Raw genomic sequence first — 18,892 nt, forward strand, 5'->3', positions numbered from 1 at the left:
GGCATAATGTTACTGTAGATTGAAGGACCATTATTCATTATCAAACACAGGGTGGCACAACTAAATACGGTTGTAGCTTGGTCCAAAATGTGATTACATTTGAATCAGGAGAATTGTCAACAATTCACAAAAACAATGGTGAGTTCTCTGGGAAGACTCACATCTTCCTCCCAATCATATCTTTGACTTCATCTACTGAGGTTTACCACATCAGATGAGGACCGTCTGCTACAACACACACACACACGCGCACACACGCGCACACACACACACACCACACACACACACACACACACACACACACACACACACACACACACACACACACACACACACACACACACACACACACACACACACACACACACACACACACACACACACACACACACACACACACACACACACACACACACACACACACACACACACACACACACACACACTGACGGTGTCCTGTCTGTTGTCAGGTTCTTCACGACGAGTGGGCCAAATACTCCGCCTTTTACAAGTACCAGCCCATTGACCTGGTCAGGTAAAGTGACCACAAATCACATCTGTAACTCATCTGTATTTAGGCTTAATCTAATTTACACACATCGCATTGCATTCTGGTAATTGAAGTTCACTGACTGACCTTTGTTAATCAGAGATCCAAATTCATGGTCCAGAACGAGATCATTGTGTTACAAGAGTTGGATCCTCAAGAGGTGATTTGATGTAAATTAAGTAATAGTAATTAGTATAATTAATAGTAATGTTATATCCATCCATCCATCCATCCATCCATCTTCTCCCGCTTATCCGTGGTCGGGTCGCGGGGGTAGCAGTTCCAGCAGAGAGCCCCAAACTTTCTTTTCCCTGGCGACATCAACCAGCTCTGACTGGGGGATCCCAAGGCGCTCCCAGGCCAGCGAAGAGATATAATCCCTCCACCTGGTCCTAGGTCTACCCCTTGGTCTCTTCCCAGCTGGACGTGCCTGGAACACCTCCCTAGGGAGGCGCCCAGGTGGCATCCTAACTAGGTGCCCGAACCACCTCAACTGGCTCCTTTCGACGCGAAGGAGGAGCGGCTCAACTCCGAGTCCCTCCCTGATGACCGAACTTCTCACCTTATCCCTAAGGGAGACACCAGCCACCCGGCGGAGGAAACCCATCTCGGCCGCTTGTAGCCGCGATCTCGTTCTTTCGGTCATGACCCATCCTTCATGACCATAGGTGAGGGTAGGAACGAAAATGGCTCGGTAGACAGAGAGCTTTGCCTTCTGGCTCAGCTCCCTTTTCGTCACAACGGTGCGGTAAAGCGACTGCAGTACCGCTCCCGCTGCTCCGATTCTCCGGCCCATCTCAAGCTCCATTGTTCCCTCACTCGAGAACAAGACCCCGAGATACTTGAACTCCTTCACTTGGGGTCATATATAGAAACTAATAATTACTTTTTGATATAACATTCTTCTGCCATTTTAGTGTAACTACGAGCTAATTCACATTATTAACTACAGGTCAAGTTATTAATAACCCGTATTTATGAATGTATGAATATTAATAGTTTTATTCATATTTATTATCATAGCATGGCTTGCTCATACCAGAACTCCAACATTTTGGTGGCCCTTTTGAGGCATACACTGTCCTGATGAAGAAGATATCTGAGCTTTCCAAACTTTAACCTGTGATTGTTTCACATTATGTCATAAACATTGAATTTTCTCGAGGCTATATTTTGGTCTGAGGTCAGTCCGACTGAGCAAAGCCGATCAATGAATGAATAATAATGAATAACTGAAACAACAGCGTGCTTCTTATTCTATTTTAGGCTCTAACATAGCATGTCAATCGGAGCCTCAATGTTACTTTCTCCTCCTAACCCCTGACCTCTGACCCCACAGGAAGTACTTCGGGGAGAAGATCGGACTGTACTTCGCATGGCTCGGTGTTTACACTCAGCTGCTGATCCCAGCCTCCATAGTGGGAATCATTGTGTTCGGATATGGAGTGGCGACGGTGGATACTAATATACCAAGGTACTGCAAAGTGCACTGCGGCTTCATCTGAGGAGGAGCACTAAAATCCCACGTTTCAGTTTGACGACAATGAGACAAAATCCATTTGAGAATTATCTTTTTTTTTGCATTCTGACAGTACAAACATTGATCTGTTTAAATGCCATAAAAGCCTGTGAGACGAAATTATGACTGATACAATTAGATCATTAGACACACACACACACACACACACACACACACACACACACACACACACACACACACACACACACACACACACACACACACACACACACACACACACACACACACACACACACACACACACACACACACACACACACACACACACACACACACACACACACACACACACACACACACACACACACACACACACACACACACACACACACACAGCAGACAGGGATTGCCCAGATACCTGCAGCTTCTGGCTTTAGAGATGCTTGTGTGGGAGGAACACAGAAGGGACGGTTGGCACTGTGTATGACTGTGTGTGTGTGTGGGTGTGTGTGTGGCATGAAACAAAATGTAGATAGTAGATCACACACTTAACATACCCTGTTAGATTGAATCCATGCCTGATGCACAACCCCAGTTCATTTGATACTTTTTTAGGTTCAGCTCAATTGTTTGTTTAAAGCATCCCAATGTTGTTAGAGGAAGCTGCTCTGTGACTTAAGTCTTGACCCCCCCTTTCCTCAGTCTGGAGATGTGTGATGAGCGTCTCAATTTCACCATGTGTCCGCTGTGCGACGGAGCCTGTGACTTCTGGCACCTCAGCACCGCCTGCGGCACCGCCAGGGCTTCACACCTCTTTGACAACCCCGCCACGGTCTTCTTCGCCATCTTCATGTCTCTGTGGGGTGAGACTGTGTGTATGTGTGTGTGTGTGTGTATGTGTGTGTGTGTGTGTGTGTGTGTGTGTTTGAACAGGTTGACTCAATGTGAAGTTGCTCTTTGATCTTTTCTCATCTTATAACTTGAATTCAAACTAAAATGTAAACAAAAACTAATTGTAGTCATTCTGTTTATTGTTCTTTTAAATGCTACATATATATATATATATATATATATAATATATACATATATTTTCACTCTTACACACGTATATATTTACACTCACATATTCATACATTTTGCTCTCATATTATCATATTTCAATGCACACATTCATATATTGTCACTCACATATTTATACATTTTTCACTCATACATATATATATTTTGCTTTCATATTCATATATTTTAACGCTCATATTTATACATTTTGCTCTCATGCACATTCATTCAATGTTTACATTTCATATTATAAATAATGTATGCATGTCTGAAAACAATATATGTATGCAAGAGAAGAATGGTATGGTTGAAACGGTGTGATTGGCTCAGAAGGTTGAGCGGGGCGGGTTCAGATTCAGAACTTCGGATTCAAATCAACATGATGGAGGGACATGAATCCGTGTATCTATCTTCGGACCATTTGTTTTTCTTTATTAAAAAAGTAAACGGAAGAGCGTCTGCGAGGCGTTTTTGCTTTTAGTTTTTTACCTTACTAAATGGTCATTAAACATTGAATGTATGTGTATGAGAGCAAAATGTATAAATATGAGCGTTAAAAGCAAAATGTATGTGAGTGAAAAATGTATAAATATGTGAGAATGAAAATGTATGTATATAAAAGGAGAATATGTGCGTGAGAGGACCAGTATGAATTACGGCCTGTACGGCCCCTCATACTTGAGGATGTAGTTCCAAACCTTACCTGTTCATGTGCCGAAATACATTTATAGAATACATTATGAAACTTATATGTGTGTGTGTGTGTGTGTGTGTGTGTGTGTGTGTGTGTGTGTGTGTGTGTGTGTGTGTGTGTGTGTGTGTGTGTGTGTGTGTGTGTGTGTGTGTGTGTGTGTGTGTGTGTGTGTGTAGCGGTGCTGTTCTTGGAGCACTGGAAGCGCCGACAGATCAGTTTGAGCTTCAGTTGGGATCTGACAGGCATCGAGGATGACGAGGTATATAAAACGCACGCACACACGCACACACACACACACACACACACACACACACACACACACACACACACACACACACACACACACACACACACACACACACACACACACACACACACACACACACACACACACACACACACACACACACACACCACACACACACACACACACACACACACACACACACACACACACACACACACACACACACAAAGTAACATGGACACCATATATAAAGCAGCTTTTACAGTTCTTATGGTACTGTAACTGTGAAGTAACATAACCTCGTTGTGGCAAAACACATAATCATTAAGGCATCCCTCCTACACAACTCCTATTTGAATCTTCCTCCTTGTTCTTCTCAGGAACATCCCAGGCCAAGATACGAAACTATTCTCCTTCAGAAGAAACAGAGAAAGGAGAACAAAGTTAAGAAGAAAAAGAAGAAGATAAAGAACGAGGTAGGAAAGATAACAACCCTTGGGACCACATTTCCACAAAGCCTGACTCCCTAACTCACGACTGAATGCATAATTGAATATGAACAATGTATACATTCCGTTTTTGTAGCTGGGACTGACTGCCAACAAAACCAAGGGAAAGGTATTTTATTGTAAACTATATGCCCCACTTCGCGATCATGCCTCATGGTTACAGTCAGCATAGAGTGGTGCAGGAATGAGTCTTCAAAGGCGCTTTCACACCAAAGAGGCTTCTCAATACTCAAATTTCCCCTCCTCGACTCCTCGACTCCTCGACTCCTCGGTCCTCCGGTAGTGACCCGGAAATTAATTTCAGCGTGCCATTTTGAAGGACATCTCATTTCTCTAAATCAGGGTTGTCAAACTCAATTTCTTCGCGGGCCACATCAGCATTGTGGTTGCACTCAAAGGGCTGGTTGTAACTTTAAGATAATATATCAAAATACATATATAAATATTTAATATATATAAAATAAATGTATTATATGACATTATTGCCTCTGCATTGGATTATTTTCGGATAGGGTAATAACTTCATAATTAACTATGTCTGAAAGCAGAAGTCTAGGGCAAATCATTGCAGGTCTTTTCACTGAGAATGTTACAAAATGAATAAAAAAAAAAATCTAATTCTGAGAAAAAGGTAAATTCTAAGAAAAAAATAATATTTTGAAGAAAATAAGAGAAAAAAACTTGTTCTGAGAAAAAAAGGCAAATTCTGAGAAAAAAAGTCAAATTTGAGATGCATTGTGGGATATGTAGTTTATGGGCAACGTGCTTCTGTAAATCGGCATGTAACCGTATAATAAACATATTATATTCTTTGCAAGCTCTTGAGGGGCCGCATAAAATGAAGTCGCGGGCCGGATTTGGCCCCCGGGCCTTGAGTTTGACACCCCTGCTCTAAATGCACACCGAGGATCGAGCGTCGAGGAGGCTCTCTGGAGGAGCTCTAACCGAGGATACACTGATGGTTCCTCCACGGCTCCTCCGCGGATGCATTTCCGGGAACGGTGGAGGCGTGACGCACGGCCGGACTTATCTCAGCCAATGACAGCTCTGCATCAACCCCTGGATATTATTTTAGAAACTGCTTTCATCGCGTCGCGATGTTTCCAGAGAGAACAGCTGTGAGGTCCTGCAGAAAGCAGAGCAGTGTGTAGAATGTATATCACTCAGTATAACAGGTCTACTCTCTTTATTTGCTTTAGTTTAGTAGATATCTACAAACAAAGAGTCGATATTTTTCTAAAAACATTTAGTGCTTCACATAATAAAATACACAACGGCTGTAGCCTGATTATGCTTTAGGAGCTGTAGGTGTGTGTGTGGTACAGTGTGTGTGTGTGTGTGTGTGTGTGTGTGTGTGTGTGTGTGTGTGTGTGTGTGTGTGTGTGTGTGTGTGTGTGTGTGTGTGTGTGTGTGTGTGTGTGTGTGTGTGGTGTAGGTGTGTGTTGTACAGTGCGTAGATGCGGCGGACAGACGGGTCTCAGTTGGTTTGGTGTCCTTACTTTTAATACTTGTAAATACAACTTTTGGCCCGTAATTTCAATTCCCCATTTCAGTCGACCAGAGAGAGGGGGGGATATATCCAGTCTCTGATTGTGTTACGTTATTATGAGAGTGCTTTAAATTGTATATATTTATATAAATATATTTGTATGTGTGTGTCCGCATCTGTAGCCTGTTATTGTCTCATTATACCGCACTCTCAATGAATTCAAAGTAAATATGTGGGGGAACAATGTTCAGCTGATCTAACAGAGATTATAAAATACAGCGCTATGACAAAACACTCGGCAGCTGTTGCCACGTAATAATGAACGGACGTCGCTTTAATATGACCGCTCAGAGGAGAGGAGTTCTCATTTCTTTAAACGTCTGCTGCTTCCCCTCCTCTCTCCTCGGTCCTCCGCTCGCATCTCCTGTGGGCGGGACTAAGTCTCGAGGAGGTGAGTCGAGGAGGGGAAATTTAAGAATTGAGAAGCCTCTCAAGTACTTTTACCAGGAATAGTTCCCGGAACTTTTACCCGGAACTTTTATTTCCCCTGAACTATCTAGTAAATCACTTTCTTCTTCTGATCTGGGTTTACTGGCAGGCCGCAAACAACTTCACGGCGTATATAGAAAATCGCCCCGGGTAAATCGCCAGAAGCGCCGACACCTCCTCATCACTCCACCGATCCCACATTTTATTTTGTGTTGCCATAAGTTAGTCTCTCTCCGTTGGTGCGCTGGGCTAATGCTAATAATGCTAATGCGAGGAAATAAAATGGCGGTGTCACAAAAACTTACGGGGCGTGGTTTGCATTTCGCCCAGCCAATCAGAAATTGGAACCTTTTCTCCCCAGGAAAAAGTGGTGAAACGGTTCCCGAAAAAAAAAGATCTTTTTGGTGTGAACGCAACATCCCAGGAACTATTTCTGGGAAAAGTAGTCCGGTTTGAAAGCGCCTGAGGTTCCTTAATCCCAGAGTCAATGTTTTTTTTTAATGTGGTTTTGCATAGAAACCTGAAATAAGAAGCTGAAGAGATTCTAAAGTTTAGTTAAGTCATTAAGAACGGTGGTTGCTTACAAGTGTCTAATTGAGAATAATTAACGTCATCACGCCGCACATTATCCACCTCTAGTGATTTGACTGTGCGTTGGTTCTTTTGTTGTTTGGGAAAAGTGTTGTATTTTTAACGAGGCGGCGTGCGGCGCAGTGGATAGAGCCTTGGTGTTCGGATCAGGGGGTCACAGGTTTAAACCCCACTGCAGTCAGCATGTCGTTGTCTCCCTGAGTATTGCAGTATTGAGTATGTAAGTTGCTTTGGATAAAAGCGTCTAACAAGTCACTTGTAATGTCATGTTTTATTGCTTTTTACATTTTTTACAGCAAGGTTACCTCCAATCAGAGTTTGAGGCCCAGTCTTTAGCTCCTGGTGCAGCCTTTGACTTTAGTGATAGTGAATACATTTGTTTATTCTGTAGTATATTGTCTGTAGCTGCAAAGACATGGGAGGGTCAACACAGAGGACTGACATCTGGAACTGTATTTGCATGTGTCTGCATAATGTGGTTTGTTGAGTGTTTATGTGTGTGTGTGTGTGTGTGTGTGTGTGTGTGTGTGTGTGTGTGTGTGTGTGTGTGTGAAACCTGTCCCTCTGTCTTGCAGCCAGAGAAGCAGGAGGATGGGGCAGTTACAGGGAAGGACAGATGGAGACAGAAACTACTGTCTGCCATGGCTGCAGGAATACCGGTAACCCCTCCTCTCCTCCCCCCCCGCCTCACCTTTCTCTTCCTCCTTCCTTCATCGTCCTCTTCCTCTTCTCCAACCTTTTCCCTGTCCTCTCCTCTGTTTTCCGCCTGCAGGCCGCTGCCAATCTGTCCTTCTCTTCCTGTCTCATCTTCTGGCTTCTACTGTCTCAACTCCTCAGGTATTTCTTTGGATGTTAATCCAGATATCTGATGGTCACAGTCAATTCATATGTGAAGTGTCTTTGTGGGATTTAAAGCATTACAGACCTGTTTTTCATAGTCGAAGTTGACTGAAGGAGTTTCTCTAGTGTGTGAGGTGGAAATGACGTCCATACAATGAATATTTTTAATTTCTTTCTCTCTATACTAAAGTATTTTGCTTAGGTCTTCAAATATTTATAATTTTGTGACAGTATTTTCAGTGATGGATGTCTCATTTATGGAGGAAACGTATCTATGTGTACTTACTAAAGCAGTGCCTAGTTTTGGGAAACTATTGAGCTTTTCAAAATAACAATTTCTCTTGGAGATGCTGTTAAATATTTAATTCAAATAAGTCATTTACAGAAATTATGAGTCAGGTTTCTTCACTCCTCAAACATTTGTAACTTATCACATTAATAACATCTTTACGTACACCTAAATGAAATACTCGTCATTCAATTATGTCATTACAACCTGCAATAACAAGTCAATTGGTTTGCTTTGGAACATGTCTAATGTCATGCACGTCGAGCCTATTCTCTGTTGAGCTTTATTAAAAAGACAAAGACTTTAAGACATGAAAAGAGACAAAGAGCATGACAGAGAGAGAGAGAGAGAGAGAGAGAGAGAGAGAGAGAGAGAGAGAGAGAGAGACTGGGAGAAGGAGCAGGTGAAAGGAATGAGTGGGAGTGATGAATGCTGGGCAGGAAGCCAGCGGTAATATCAGAGAACGTCACTATGGCGACACAGATTCCCTTACACACACTTCTGATGTGTTACCTGGGACATTGTGTGAGCTGTAGGATCAAGACTTCAGCAATAGGACTGGATTTTATTTCATGTATTGCCACCAAGACACATAATTATCTGATATGTGTTGTTCTCTTCTGGTTGTGGGGTTTCCCTCCAGTTATATACGTCTTTGATTTGAGCAAAGGTTAAAAACACGCCTCACCTCGCCTGTTGAGGCTCACACACTGACATCCATAGCAAAGTTCGATCTCGTATTGAACCCAGATCTAGCACATCAATAATGGGCATGCAGATACTATTTAAGCTGCCCATACTTCAAATGATTCCAGTTAATTTGATCAGCAAGTTGTGATAAGTGTGTGTACTATGAGACAAGCAGGGTCTGGACACAAGTAGAAAGAGAGGGAAGGGGAGGATGAGCAGACTGACCTACAGAATAAAGACACGGGTTGAGCAGGGCTTTCCTCAACGGATGTAACATGCCAAATATAACACCTGACCCATTTACTACTACTACTACACCAACCACACACACAAATTATCAAGGTTTTTGTGTCCTCCAATAGTTCCAACTCTTAGGTTTATTAACCCTAATGTGTGTATACAATTAAAAAAATATGTAGAGATAAGGTGTGTTACCTAAAATGAGTAATTTTTCATGAACATAATAAATAGAAAAGCCTGTTTGACAAAAACGTTATGTATATTTATTAAAGGGGACCTATCATGCAAAATGCACTTTTGTACGTCTTTTATACATGAATATGTGTCCCCGGTGTGTCAGGGAACTCACCAAGTGTCAGAAAACACAACCCTCTCTCTTTTCCTCCGTACCCAAATCTCTAAAAACGGAGATGCAACGGAGCTGATACAGATTTGAATATTTCTGACGTCAGAAAAGGGGTGCTCCGCCTATATGGGCAACTCTCCACCTATCAGGGGAATGAGAGACCGCTCGAAAGCGCTGGAGACGCTGTAGTACAAATGCCAGGCCTGTAAGTGGCGCTGTAGTCTACCACAAAAGCAGCGAAGAAGACTTCTCAGAATCAGCCCTTGCAAAAACAGGGCTGGAAAAGAGCAAATAGAGCGAAATGAGGCATGGCTAAAATGCATGATCTGTTTGGTATTTTGAAAACAAAACTTCACAGACATGTTTTATATATATTATTTAAAATGAATTGATAGAGGAATATCAAAGCTGCGCAACAAGTAAAGAGCAGCGTGTTGGATTAAATGGATGTTGCTGTGTATATTTAGTGAATGGTGTCAAACTACTGTAGGCTGTACTGTGCCACTGTTTCCACAAGATGGGGCTGTTGTCTTTCTCATTACCTTTTGGGAAGTGTTAGATGTACAGACTTTAGGCATTGTGTGTGCGTGCGTGTGTGTCCAATCCAATCCAACTTTATTTATATAGCACTTTAAAACCTCCAGATCAAAGTGCTGTACAGAGAGATACATAACATATAAAATCACACAGCTCAGCTCGCAGAACAAAACATAAATAAAATAAATAAATACATTTAAAATAAAAGATACAAACCCAAAACAAACCAGAATAAACGTAACAATTACAAAATAAAAAACAGCCATATAATAAAAACAATAGACCACTGAAAGCAAATAAAAGCAACAATCGACTTGTTTACGAATGCTAAGGAGAAAAGGTGCGTTTTAAGATTGGATTTAAAAACAGACAGTGTGGGAGCCTGTCTGATTAACAAGGGCAGGTCGTTCCACAGTTTAGGGAAGGCAGCAGAGAAAGCACGGTCCCCTCTGCGCGTAGACTTCGTTTTTGGCACCCTCAGGAGTGTGTGTGTCTGTGTGTGTGTGGATGACCTCATAGGTCTAGACACGGCAGAATGACTGCAAAAGTAATCACTTAGGCCTGCTGCTTTCATTGACTTGTTGTTATACTCACTAATATGACCGTACTAATCAACGCTTATGTACAGTGACAACTTTTGAACAGAAATTCCCATATTCGTGCCTGGAAATGAAATCATGTGTTCCGTGGAGACTGTGAGAAGATCCATTGTGCCTTTGTTGAAAACATGGGAAGTGCCTATGGAGGAACTGAGATACACGCTTATGAACTCACCATTCAGTCAATGGATAAACACGTATTTTCTTTCATCATGCGTCAGTGAGCGACACCACAGATTTGGCCTTTATAAAAGTGTTGGATAACATCCCCTGTTTCTGCTGTGCTTCCTGTCAGGCTGCCATTGAGAAGCTGACATGGAAAGACCGTCTTCCTGGATACTTCATCAACATTTCCTCTATCATCTTTATGGTAAGAACATACACTCAGGTCAATGCTCAACACAGGATCATCATGTTCTGACTGTACATGGATGAAAGCAGAAAAATAAACATACAGTATATGACACGTTACTGTACATTAATGACTGACCTACTTGTATGTGTTTCTGAAATATTAATTCCAGGCTCTGCACTGTCAGTATCAGATAAATACGGTCCAGTAATGACTTATTTATTTTCTTTCTTTGCTCCAGTTCGCCTTGACGTTTTCAGCAGTTTTCGGCGTCATCATCTACCGCATCACAGTGTCGGCTCTGATGGCGATGAGCCCCGACCCGGAGACCAAGTCCAATGTTCGGGTGACGGTGACGGCCACTGCGGTCATCATCAACCTGGTGGTCATTCTGATCCTGGATGAGATCTACGGCGCTGTGGCCCTGTGGCTGACTGAGCTGGGTACGGATACACATCCTGCCCAATGCAGTTTACCTAACCAAGACCAAACAATGCTCAGAGGAAATGTCCCTATCAGATTGTCAAGGTGTTTCCATGTAGGGTAAAGAAAGGCTGCTGTTCTTATGAGAGAGTATATCTAACTTTTTTCATCTTTAGGAATATGCCATCTTTAAAGAAATACTTTTATACTTTTAGAACATATCTTACTAAAATCAATTATATTCCCACTACATTTAGCCTTATTTCCTATTCTTACTGGGATGGGACTCAGAGGTTAACATAATCATACAGTATACATGATAGCGTGTTTCAAATGTAGAGTATGGCTCAGGCATCATTGTAACAGTCAGCAGATTTACATGTGATAATCGTCATAGTCATACGTGTGTGTGTGTGTGTGGTGTGTGTGTGTGTGTGTGTGTGTGTGTGTGTGTGTGTGTGAGAGAGAGCGAGAGTGTGAGAGAGTGTGTGTGTGTGTGTGTGTGTGTGTGTGTGTGTGTGTGTGTGTGTGTGTGTGTGTGTGTGTGTGTGTGTGGAGGTCAGTTTAATGAAAGTTTTATGTTTTCATGCTTCAGTCATCCCATCAGTCTTCCCAGGAGGTTATAATCATGTCTACATCCATATTCAAAACCTCTAAAGTAGAGGGAAACAATGGGAAGAAGTGTGAGAAAGAGGGAAAGCGTGTGTGGTGTGTGTGTTGTGTGTGTGTGTGTGTGTGTGTGTGTGTGTGTGTGTGTGTGTGTGTGTGTGTGTGTGTGTGTGTGTGTGTGTGTGTGTGTGTGTGTGTGTGTGTGTGTGTGAGTGTGAGATGCCATGTGAAGAGTGCTACTGCTTTAACCTACTTCCAGCACAGTGATCCTGTTATGACTCAAACTGACACCCACTTAATGCTCTGCCGGTATTTTCCTGGACTGGAGAAATCATTTAACATCTATGTACTTCAAAACAAATTGTGCTCGTTTCTCCTTCAACATTCCCTCCAGCCCGCGAACTGTCCTTTCCAGACCAGATCATACCAAATCTCTTTCACTTCTCCTGTTTTCAGAGATTCCCAAAACAGAAACCCACTTTGAGGAGCGTCTCATCCTGAAGGCCTTCTTGCTGAAATTCATGAACGCATACGCACCCATCTTCTATGTGGCTTTCTTCAAGGGGCGGTACGTCCTGCATGAGCGTGCGAATCCCTTACCTTTGAAAGACATGTATTCCTCCAAAAGCGTCTCATGTGCTTCTTTCACATTACTAATTGAAGCTTCTCAATCTTTGTTGTGCGTGTGGGTGTTTACTCGCAGGTTTGCTGGTCGTCCCGGAAATTACGTGTACGTCTTTAATGATTATCGGATGGAAGAGGTTTGTTATCCTACTTTATATTTGTTTTCTTCTCTGGCCTAACACATAAAGAACTCATGGACCAGTGTGTGTGTCCCTCAGTGTGCACCTGGAGGCTGCCTCATCGAGCTGTGCATCCAGCTCAGCATCATCATGCTGGGGAAGCAGCTCATCCAGAACAACATCTTTGAGATTGGCATCCCGTAAGTAAGCTGTACACACACCCCTCTATGTGCTCACTGCAGGCATGGAAAAGAAGAGCTTTTATGTGTTTCAGTGACTCACATACATACATGTTTCCCTTTCTCGCCCTAATAACATTCCTCCGAAGCCTGAACAGGGCTACTTTCTCCTCTCTCATCTCTCATCTCAGCTTTAACATGCAAATCCCAAAGGTCAGAGGTCGGCTCTGTTTACAACAACTATCACCACAGAGATGCCTTTTGACATCAGGCTGATCTGTTACTGTTGCTGTCAGCTCCACCTGACCTCCTGACTTAATGACAGCACATACCATGATATCATCTATGTCAAATCTGTTCCACACATGCATCTTCTTAAAATCTCTCACACCTGCGGCCCCCCAGTAAAACCACAGTCTGTAAAAGTGGGCCTGTTTTACGAGGTAGTGAAGAGTGCATTAGAGGTTTTCAAAGGTTTAATGTTATGCACTTAATCTTACATGCTCTTGTCTAAGCATGTAAGAGATTTGAATGTGTCCATTAAAAAAAAAGTTAGAGGACCCCACAACCTCCCAGGTATGGCTGTTGTCCGCCTTATTATTACAATACATAAAGAAAGTGGATATAATAAAAAAGACTAATAACTTTAATCTGATCAATAACTTAATTGTGCATAAAACCTCAGTAGAAACTTAAATGTAAAATAAAGGACAATCAGTCCTACCTTAAACAAATTAGACTCAGCAAGACTGCTATAAAATAGGAATTAACTTCTCTTAAAGTAATATTGTCCAAAATACATTTTGGCAGACAGCAATGCAACAAAGTGGCTGTTTGAAATCAGGAAGGCAATCAAAAGAAGATACATTTCACAGTTCACAGTTTATATGTTATGTATCTACTGTATCTTTATATTTGTACTTGTCCTCTCCTCTCCCTATATCTGTGTATTGTCCTGACAGGAAGTTGAAGAAGTTGGTGCGTGCGATAAAGGATAAAGGATCGGCGGAGAAGAAGATGGAGGAGGAGAGGCCTCCTCAGCAGTGGAACCTGGACTATGCCCTCGCTCCCTTTGAAGGCCTCACGCCAGAATACATGGAGATGAGTGAGTTCCACACACAGTATGCCTGACAGAAAGCAACACTGCTTAGCAATCAGTGTTGAAGGGGCCTTGTTGTCCTTTTTGGCCGTTCCCCTTGGTGTTGGTGCATGTAAAGGGTCTGCAAAAGCTAGCATCCCAAACAGTTTCTCCCCCCCTGCCTGAAAAGCCTCCATTAGACTCCTTTGTTCACATCACTATGTAATACTTGCGCTTCTACTGGCTAGCGCTCCAACACATTGTACATGATAGGCTAAGGGGCAGGACATCTCCAAACGGTTGACCAATCACAACAGAGCCAGTCAGCTAACCAATCAGAGCAGACTGGGCTCTGGTTTCAGAAAGAGGGGGAAAAGAGGCAGTATGTGGAAAATAGCACTTTCTGAACAGCATTTAAACATGTCACAGTACAGGAACAATATACAAATATAAATCTGGTAATTAGCATAAATTAGCAGTGTGAGAAATACGGGGGGGGGTCCGGGGGAGCCTGATGAACACCTGAGCCCGCCTGAAAGCCTCAACAGCAAAATGTTAGGGGGGTCTCAAATTATAATATTTATTTGTCACTTGCAATGGTCACTAACATGTTGTTAAGCTGTCTATACTGTGTGTCCAGTATTCATAATTCAAAACATTTATTCCCAAATATCTTCTATCTTGGCTGGAAAAAGCATTTCCTCACATAGAATCGAAAACAGACGGCTCTTTAACGGTCGCGTATTCATTCATTCATATGAACGTCAGAATATCTAACTATTTGACGGCACCCCTGAAGACGCCAGACGGCGCCCCGGTTGAGAAACGCTGCTATCGAATACTGATCGTCTTGGCTTGCATGACATATTGTATAGGCCTACTGCATATTGAGAAATCTTCGACCGGTATATTGCGCAATAAACGGGAGATGGGGACCCCCCCGATTATTGACGGGTATTTCGCACACTGTAAATTAGCATAGATTATTTCTACAATTAGGTGGATTTCTGTTTGTTCTTCAGCATTTAAATGAAGATGCTGCTCATCTGTGTCTATGCATCCACACAGGTCTAACAAAAGAGTTATGAAACTGAGGATGTCTATGATGTGCTTAAAAGATAAATGTATGGATGACAGATTGTGGCATGACCACACAGCTAGATATGTCTGAGCATTTCTGCAGCTCAATGGAGTCTAAGTGCCGCAGCTGTTCAGCCAACATGCAGCTACAAGCCTGACTTTAGAAACGGGCAACATCTGTATGTGAAGGCTTGTATGGCAGTAAAACTGAGATCAAAGCTGTAAAAAGAAAATTGTTAATATCAATTGAAGTTATTATTGAGTACGTTTGATGTGTTCTGCTTCGAAAATGTTCTCCTATACGTAGGCTTCAGAAAAATCTACTGACTCATTGCTGTAGAAACATCTGCACTATACTGGAATAATCTTCATATTTGAATTAATCATAAGCCTTCAGTTAGCTTCGTCCCAAGTTTAGAAAAGTCTACAGAGGTTAGTGTTGTTTTTACTTTTGATATTGTTGTGATCTGATAATGTGGCGATATTGAGTGAGGACAGAGAGAGGGAGAAAAACAGCAAATAAAAGTGAGCCAACGTGGCTGCAGGGCACAGCGAGGAATGTAAGAAATGCCTGAGTTCAACATGCAAATACACACTCACACAGAGCTGCTAGATGCTTTACTCCTTTATTATAAGTCTGTGTGCTTGTCTGTAACTGTGTGTTGCATTTAGGCATGTGTCTGTGAGAATGTGTGTGTGTGTGTGTGTGCCTCGAACCCGCCAACCTCGGCTCAGGTACATAGCGAGGTTATTCTAAGCTTGCCCTCTAGCGCCCGCCGCTCCGCTGTCGTATTTTCTTCCTCGCCGCTCTTTGTCTCCGCATGGCGTCCTGAGGTGAAGCCGTCAGTATCGGGCTTGCTGGAAACCCCCGTTCCCACACTGCTAAAGTTCCACTGATTCAGGGTGTACATTAGCCCAAGTCAGGCAAACTGCCTTGTCTTTCTCAAGTTTCCTCTCCACATTCTTCGGAAGCAGGTGGATGTTGTGCGATCATTTGTCGAAAGTTTATGATGTGATAAAGCTTATCTTTAAGTATTCTTGCAGAAAAGAGGAAGGAAAACATCCGTAATCTACCTTTCGGTGTTTCTTTTATTCACTTTGTATGTGTGTGTGTTTTTTGCCCTAAATTCACCAACAGTTTGTATTGCATAATGCTTGAAATGGAATTTAACAAGACAGCAACATTTGTAGGTAATCAACTGGGGAGGTTTAATGGTGATATTAAAATTCTACATCAACATGTGTCCCCTCTGTGTAAAGACATTCTGAAAGTTTCAGGAAACAACATTCTCTCACTTTTTGTCCTGATCCATTTATATAAAAACCTGTCTGAAAATGAGCTGATCAGATTTTGGCCACTTTATGATGTCATAACGATTTTCTGGCTTGTGTAACCATTAGCCAATCACCAACAAGGTAACCCCCCCCCCCCACCACCTTATCACCTGAATCTCCTCCTAGAGCACCATTGTGTTCTTTTTAACCAAATATCTCGCAGAGGGGAGAGGGGAGGGGCTTCTTATTTTCATCTAAAGTAACAGACAGAGAATCAGCCCTTTTGAAACAGGGCTGAAACAGAGGGGATTATGGGATGCTACAATGCATGTTCTGTTTGGTGTTTTAGCAAAACACTTCAGAAACAGGTTTTGTATGTATCTGAGACCTATAATATATTGATGAAAAATAGTATAATAGGGAACCTTTAAACGTTGACCCTTAGGACCTGTAGTGTCTTCCATCTCTGATCAGCCATCTTGATCTCTGGGCCTATGGCTGAATCTTCTCAGAGCTGCCTCTCTGCAGATGAGCTCTGACGGCCTCTCTGTGGCCGTAGGGAAGCTGGAAGCCCGGACAAGTCCTTTAAGGCACTGCTTTCGTTGTTATTGAACTACTATTTAATTTGGCGGTAGTAAGCGAGGTAGCTGCTGCAAACAGCCCACAGAGCTAATATCCACTGTGTGTCGGAATGCCTGTGCTTGTGATGTAATGTACAATACAATTCTATCAGCTTTAGCTTTAATAAATAGTCAAGCATGTTGTGTCTCTAGGTTGTCTAATCAGACTGTCTTACATAACACATACACAAAGTTCCACACACTGCTGAATCATAAAAAGTCCCAGTGTAGCTGGTGCGCTGGAGGGCCTTAAAAGGCATCATCTGAAGCACTGAGCGAGTCTGGACACAGTCTGACCACCGCTTACGACCGTCAGTCTGACAGCGTCTTCGTGGCGCTTTCAATAGATTTCATTTTCACGTTAGCCTCTGTTATGTGCCACAAAATAGTACATCCTGGTACTTTCAGCATACTGCATTTCATATCTATTGGGAAAAAACAAAATATTTTCAGCCACACTAATTTGTACTGTATCGTATGTGTGCCGTAAACTCTGACTTTTTAAAATATGTGTCTTAATGCAATTAAGCTTATTGAGTCTGTGAACATAGTCCTATCAATTGAATTAGAGCTCAGTGTTCACATGAGTTTCACCTGACTCATGTTACTGCCGTCAGCACATTGTGATTGTTTTGTTGGTGAAATAACTGCAGCCTGTGTTAAGCAAAGAAAATACACGTCAAGCAGTGAAGCGTCCATTGAAGTCATTGCTTCCGCCGGCCCGGGACTTTTCTTTCAATGAACACTAGTGTTGATGATTGTAACATATTTGTTATCATATGATAACTCTTATTCCTATACGTACTGTAAACACTTCTTTCATTATCCTCCAATTCTCCCACGCTATGATCTCTTATTTCTATTTTAACAGCAGACAAGATGTTACAACAAATATCATAATACTGTATTATATAATTCAATATCATCACGTTATTCAAAACGCTCACATCTGATGTGGACACCACTGGAGTTGAATGTGAACTCTCATTTTGAGGTAGTCGTAGACGCTTTACTGGACCGCGTTGCGCACTGTTGCAGGAATAAAATGGATTTCTCAATTGAACAACTTCTCTTTTGACAATCTCTGCGACTACTGAGGACCCTTTTCAGATGGCCTTACTCAAAATAGCCTCACTGATATGTGCTTTTAGATAAAAATGGACAAAGAGTAATTTAAGTATCAAACACTGCCGCTGTCTACGAATTCTGCTGCGGGGCAGTTTGGCAGATAAGGAAACATTTTGTAATTTTTACAGTAGTAGACATCCATGATACTATGACGTGAACTTCACATGCATCAGATTTTTGTCTGCATTAAACGGCAGTCAAACACATGAATGAAGTCTTTATTAAATCTGTGCCCTGCGGTATAAAATATCTCATTGGTGATCTTTATGTCCATCATAAAGAGATATCAATTCTAGCAATGGAATTTTCTATGAGTAATGTGGCACGAGTGTCTATGAGGACTCCAGCAGCTATGGGATGATGAGAAACAATGGGCCTTTTGCGGGACGCAACATAAGAACAATATTTCCTCTTATTTTAGTTTGTATCCACAATGTGTTCCTCAACACCCATTCATTTCTGGGATTTTGCAATGGTCAAAAACACTTTTAGATTTAAAAAAAAGAATTAAACAATATCAATTATTGTGTGTGTATACAAGACATGGAGGAAGCGTGGCCTTAAAGGCACCTATTATGCAAAATCCACTTGTTCATGTCTCTTCTACATCAACATGTGTTCCCTCCGTGTAAAGAGATTCTGAAAGTTTCAGGAAAAAAGATTCTCTTACTTTTTGTCCTGAAAATGAGCTGATCAGATTTTGTCCACTTTATGATGTCATAACGATTTTTTGGCTTGTGTAACCATTAGCCAATC

The 18,892-nt window shown here is 42.1% G+C and overlaps 1 protein-coding gene across 1 annotated transcript in view; it reads left to right on the forward strand.

The window, feature by feature from the left end:
- Positions 1-18,892, forward strand: part of ano2b (anoctamin 2b) — a 61,422-nt gene that overhangs the window by 26,277 nt on the left and 16,253 nt on the right. Inside the window, exons 9-19 of the mRNA XM_034075262.2 lie at positions 471-535; positions 1,890-2,024; positions 2,733-2,893; positions 3,960-4,042; positions 4,411-4,506; positions 10,945-11,019; positions 11,243-11,444; positions 12,490-12,601; positions 12,737-12,794; positions 12,876-12,976; positions 13,918-14,060. Coding sequence (XP_033931153.1) covers positions 471-535; positions 1,890-2,024; positions 2,733-2,893; positions 3,960-4,042; positions 4,411-4,506; positions 10,945-11,019; positions 11,243-11,444; positions 12,490-12,601; positions 12,737-12,794; positions 12,876-12,976; positions 13,918-14,060 — 1,231 coding nt within the window. The remainder of the gene's footprint in view (positions 1-470; positions 536-1,889; positions 2,025-2,732; positions 2,894-3,959; positions 4,043-4,410; positions 4,507-10,944; positions 11,020-11,242; positions 11,445-12,489; positions 12,602-12,736; positions 12,795-12,875; positions 12,977-13,917; positions 14,061-18,892) is intronic.

This window comes from Pseudochaenichthys georgianus, chromosome 23, assembly GCF_902827115.2.
Source record: "Pseudochaenichthys georgianus chromosome 23, fPseGeo1.2, whole genome shotgun sequence".
NCBI classification, from domain to species: domain Eukaryota; kingdom Metazoa; phylum Chordata; class Actinopteri; order Perciformes; family Channichthyidae; genus Pseudochaenichthys; species Pseudochaenichthys georgianus.